Consider the following 4,796-nt stretch of genomic DNA (forward strand, 5'->3'; position numbering starts at 1 on the left):
GTGTTTGGTTGTTGGGTTATCATTTTATTGAGGCAGGGATATCCGTGTTTCGGATAGACAAACCTATCACCTGAAATGTGTCACTTCGAGTGTATTTGGTTGCTAGGTTATCTCTTCCATTTATCGTAGGGCTACTTTGGCTCGTGGGGGCGCCCATAATCACCCGCTTGTCCCTCGAACTAAATACACCCTACCCAAGAGGATTTCAATGTCCATACGAAGAATTCCCGTCCAAGCGTGACAACCGGGCTCTCGCAACATGCTAGATCGTGCAAATAAGTACCCAATCTACTTACTAGTAATTGTAAAGATTTATCTCACATGGCGAATGTGGAACTACGGCCAATCCTGTCGTCAAGGTTCGGATGAAAAATGCTGCAAATCCTTCTGTTTAAAAATTTCACTGCTAGCAGCCGATCTTTGCAAGGAGAGCATCCGTAACTTACCATATCTAACTTCTTTCAGACCTCTGGATGTAAATTAAAATTCAATCAACAGAAGGTATGACCTTCATTGTTTTTTATAGATAGTAGTAGTAGCACGAGCTCATACACAATAACTTGACAGAGTGTTGCGCAATCTCTTCGTACCTCTCCCTAATGCTAGTATAAGGACGTTTCAAAGAACAGAGCCAACTTATATGTACAACAATCACCTCATCACCCTGTTTCCACCATCCCTACAAGTGATGTGTGTTTCTGTCATCAAGCATCGCTCCTCAGTTCCCCATCGAAGAACGATCCGCCGGCTCTCGTTTTGCTGGCGTCACAGGCTTGCATAAGAGTGCATACATCCTTCTTCTCGAGGAGCTTCTCACCGTTGACCAGGATGAGGGGAACGTATTCCAGAACCATTCTCTTGCACTGCCGATAGAGAGCAACAAACCATGTCATTATTGCACACGATCAAGGAGCAGACAATGGCTCCTTGATGCACAGAATCCGACAAATTGCACGATAGCGTAGAGAAAATCTAGGGAGTCATAGACCATATATATAAGTGAAAAAAAGCTTACCTCCTGCACATGACCTTTAACCTTGTTGCACTCCTTGATGAGAAGTTGAAGTATCTCAAACTACAGATATCACAAGGCAAATGTTAAGAGACGGAAAAGATCAGGTCAGGACACCGATTATGTCAAGGGAAAAGTATATTTTTCGTCCCTCAATTCTTTTGAAAGTAGAGAAATGATCCCTTAACTTCAAAACCAACAAAACTTAGTCCCTCTACTTTTAAAACCGGATAAGTTTAGTCCCGCGTGTTGTTTTTGGTGGTTTTGTGCAGACAACTAGCTTACGTATGCACGTTAATTGATCTAAGCTGATTCCTCTCGGGCCAAAAGCACCGGCCAGTGTTAGCTCTCAACTCACACGCTCAGGTGCACTCTGATGTGAACATCAGCACTTGAGTAGTTTGTGCAGCAAACAACTTGACGTGCTGCTAGACACTTGCAGCGACATGGAACGACATGGATGCAGCTGCCGCTATGTTTTAAAGGCGTCCCTAAGGCGACGCCTAGGCGACGCCTAGGCGTCAAAGCGCTCCCCCTCCGCTTTGGAAAATCGACCGCTTTGGGCGCCTAGGCGTCCAAAGCGCCCGCCTAGGCGTCGCCTAGGCGCCAAAGCGCCCCCCCTCCCTAAGGCGGTAAGGCGTCGCCTTAAAAACATAGAGCTGCCGGACTCGACTCACACGGCCTCGACAGAAAATAGTGAGCTCGTGCCCTGCTAACTGAATGAGAAGAAAACGGGAAAAAAAATCAACGGCCTAAGCCAGAAGCGCATCAGGGAGAGCTTGCTTTATACACGAGTGAGCTAGTACGAGGCTACCTTTGTACAGGAGAATGACCGTGTGTTGGGCGCTGCTTCGGCCGGAAGGGGTGGCGTCATGGCCGATAGCCACCGCGCAGAGTCAAAACCACTTCACGTCGGCGGAAAACCACCCGAAGGGACTAAACTTATCCGGTATTAAAAGTTGAGGGACTAAACTTATCCGGTTTTGAATATTGAGGGACTAAGATTTACTGGTTTTACAGTTGAGGGACCATTTCTATACTATCAAAAAAGTTGAGGGACGAAAAATATACTTATCCCTTATGTCAATGAAGCAGATTAGTTACCTGAGCGTCAGGATCTCTCATTTTCGAGAGAACTTCATCAACGAGGTGGCGGCAAAATGTGCAAGTGCTTTCACTTTTCGCAACAGACAGAAAAGATACGTCCCTACAGAGGCCATACTGTTTGCAGAACTCGTCTGGCTTGATTTCAGTGATCTTGGCGAAGAGAAGAGTTGCATACGAGTCCACCATCTCAAGGCACTGCAGAGATAGAAAGAGTTCATGCAAACAACAGGTCATACCCTACTGCTGTTCAAGGGGTATCTTTTGAGCATGTAGCATTTGGTGAAGCAATATAAAAGTGGTGTACCTTCTGTTCTAAGGAGAATGTCTGAGAACAGGCACCATGAAGAATCTCCATGATCTCATCTTGTGTTTGTTTATCACTAAGATAACTGACAGCTTTATTTGTCAAATTCTCACAAGTTGAGCATACTGTGCTGCCACTCTCACCAGAGACAGGAATTTTGCTAGAGGCAATTTCCTCCTTGTCATTTGGGCGGATCTCGATTGTATTGAGATCGAGAAGAACTGAGACCAAATAATGCAGATAGTATCACCAATTAAGAACAATGGCAAACACAAGGAAGAGAATCTTTGTGCACGTGAATTCCCCAGCTAGGCCTTGAACTAGGGACATGAACTAATTGTCGTATAAAGCATACAAAACAGTAAAACACATATTCCATATTCCAGAAGTTAATGGTGTTAAAACAAGGAAGTTGGTTATCCTGAATCTATCTATATGTCAAAAATGGTAATCCATCTTATACAGACACGCGCTATTCAGAAATCAGAAAGAAAAATAAAATGATATTCAGGTCATGTTGACACAATCTAACCGGCTTGATGCCAACAGATGGACGGTGTGACAAAATAATCGACGCCCAAGTCATAAGAAGATAGCAACATGACATCGTAAACTTCAACTTCAATTCCAATTTAAACCAAATACATCAGCTGCACATATAATGTTATGTATTCCAATACTATAACTGGACCAAGATATACATCAAAAGACGATATTTTCATTGCAGAAAAACTAGAATTTGTTCTCCAATTTGCATATTGGAGGTACTAATTTTATGAAGATGAACTTGAATAAGATTTAGCAGCACAGGAAGGCCGTTAAGAGAGAGAAAATATCCAGTTCTTTCTCCTCTTAAAACTACATCTAATAGTCACAAAAAGACCTGAATTTTTTTCAACAACATTGATATAAGATGCATCTACAATGCCCTGAAATTTCATTGCGAAACTCGGTAAATAGATAAAGAAAAACAATCAGACTGTAGATACAAACTCAATAGTGCAATACTGCAAAACATATATTATTATTCACCTCAAATTTGAACTATTTCACAGTCAGATTAGTCATTTTTGTTTGTGGAGCTGTGAATTGAATTCGGTCTTGAAACTTTGTGTCAAGCTTGTCAGTTTTTCCAGAAAATTTGCGTAGCATTTAGATTACTTCTTAGGTACAGTAGCGACTAGCAAGGAAGTACTGTAAGAGGAGGAAGCACCGAGTATATACCATAATTCCTGCGAACCCTCTTGTCCTGCGGCACAGCTCCAGTGCCAGCGGCCAGCAAGAGGAGGACGAGGAGGAAGAACGGCGCTCCCAATCCCAAACCCATCGTGCGCATGTTCACCTGCCATAAAAGCGAATCATCACATGCTGCTTATAGCAACCCAATCGATTTTACTCTCCGGAAACAACAGAAAAAAAAATTGAGGGGCCAACAATTTTGTCTCTGGAGCAGCACCCAAATCCTGAAATCGCAAAAACCAAGGCGATGATTCGCTCGACGGAAGCGATCGAACACAAATCGACGGAAGGAAAGCGACGGGAGGGGGCGGCGGATCAGGGGAGAAATCGAGACAGGGGAGGGGAACTACCGCGCGCGTGATCTCACCAGATTGGGGATCAAGAAGTGAGGGGAAGGGGAACGAAAAGCTCACCTTGCGAAATCGAGGAGCGGGCCGTGGTCGGACTGAGGCAGCGGGCGTGGTTCGGCGATTGCTCCTGCTCGATTTTAAGAAAGAAGTTCGTCTTGAAACTACAGCGTGATTGCTGTCTCCGAGTCGAAGTCCGTTGTCCGTTGCGCCGACGTTTCGTTTTCGTTTTTTTTCCAGAAGATTGCGTAGACGGTATGAGTTCGTGCAGGTCTTCTATCTAGCGCCTACTCCGACTTTGGTCTCTGGAGGCTGGAGCAGCACCCAAATCCAGAACATGGGCGTTTAGAACGAACGTTTGCCCGCTAGCGCCATTGAGGGCATTTTTTTTGGAGGGCCATTCAGGGCATCTCCAACGCAAATCCTTAAAAGAGACGCAATATTTGCGTATGGACTAATTCAGATTTGACTCGAATATTTCTCTCTGTTTTTTTAAGTCCGCAACATTCAAAATAATTGTGTCATGGTACGGAAAGACTCGCGCGCCAATCCTCACGCTGATAGTTATCTTCTCTCGACTAAGAAAAGAAGAGCATGCAACACCTCCTCGTTGGATGCTCCTTCTCTCGCCAGCTTTGGCATGAAGTTCTTGCGTGGTGTGGCTCTACTATTGCTCCGTCCCACCCAGACGCCTTCTTCCTCAAGTGGTGGCTTTGATGCTCTGGCCACGTCATCTTCCATCACTTGCTGCAAAGGATTCTCTTCCCTCTTTCTTTTGACAGCATGG

At 44.6% G+C, this 4,796-nt stretch overlaps 1 protein-coding gene across 1 annotated transcript; it reads right to left on the reverse strand.

Annotated features, from left to right (window-relative positions):
- Window positions 1–480: 480 nt before the first annotated feature.
- On the reverse strand, window positions 481–4,374 carry LOC123103174 (prosaposin). The gene is made up of 6 exons (XM_044524673.1): window positions 4,076–4,374; window positions 3,648–3,765; window positions 2,424–2,644; window positions 2,117–2,314; window positions 1,016–1,075; window positions 481–863 (listed from the first exon to the last, which is right to left on the reverse strand). The coding sequence occupies exons 2-6, from the start codon at window positions 3,757–3,759 to the stop codon at window positions 705–707; spliced, it is 750 nt and encodes a 249-aa protein (XP_044380608.1). The 5' UTR covers window positions 3,760–3,765; window positions 4,076–4,374; the 3' UTR covers window positions 481–704.
- Window positions 4,375–4,796: the final 422 nt, after the last annotated feature.

Source organism: Triticum aestivum, chromosome 5A (genome assembly GCF_018294505.1).
Source record: "Triticum aestivum cultivar Chinese Spring chromosome 5A, IWGSC CS RefSeq v2.1, whole genome shotgun sequence".
In the NCBI taxonomy this organism is placed as follows: Eukaryota; Viridiplantae; Streptophyta; class Magnoliopsida; order Poales; family Poaceae; genus Triticum; species Triticum aestivum.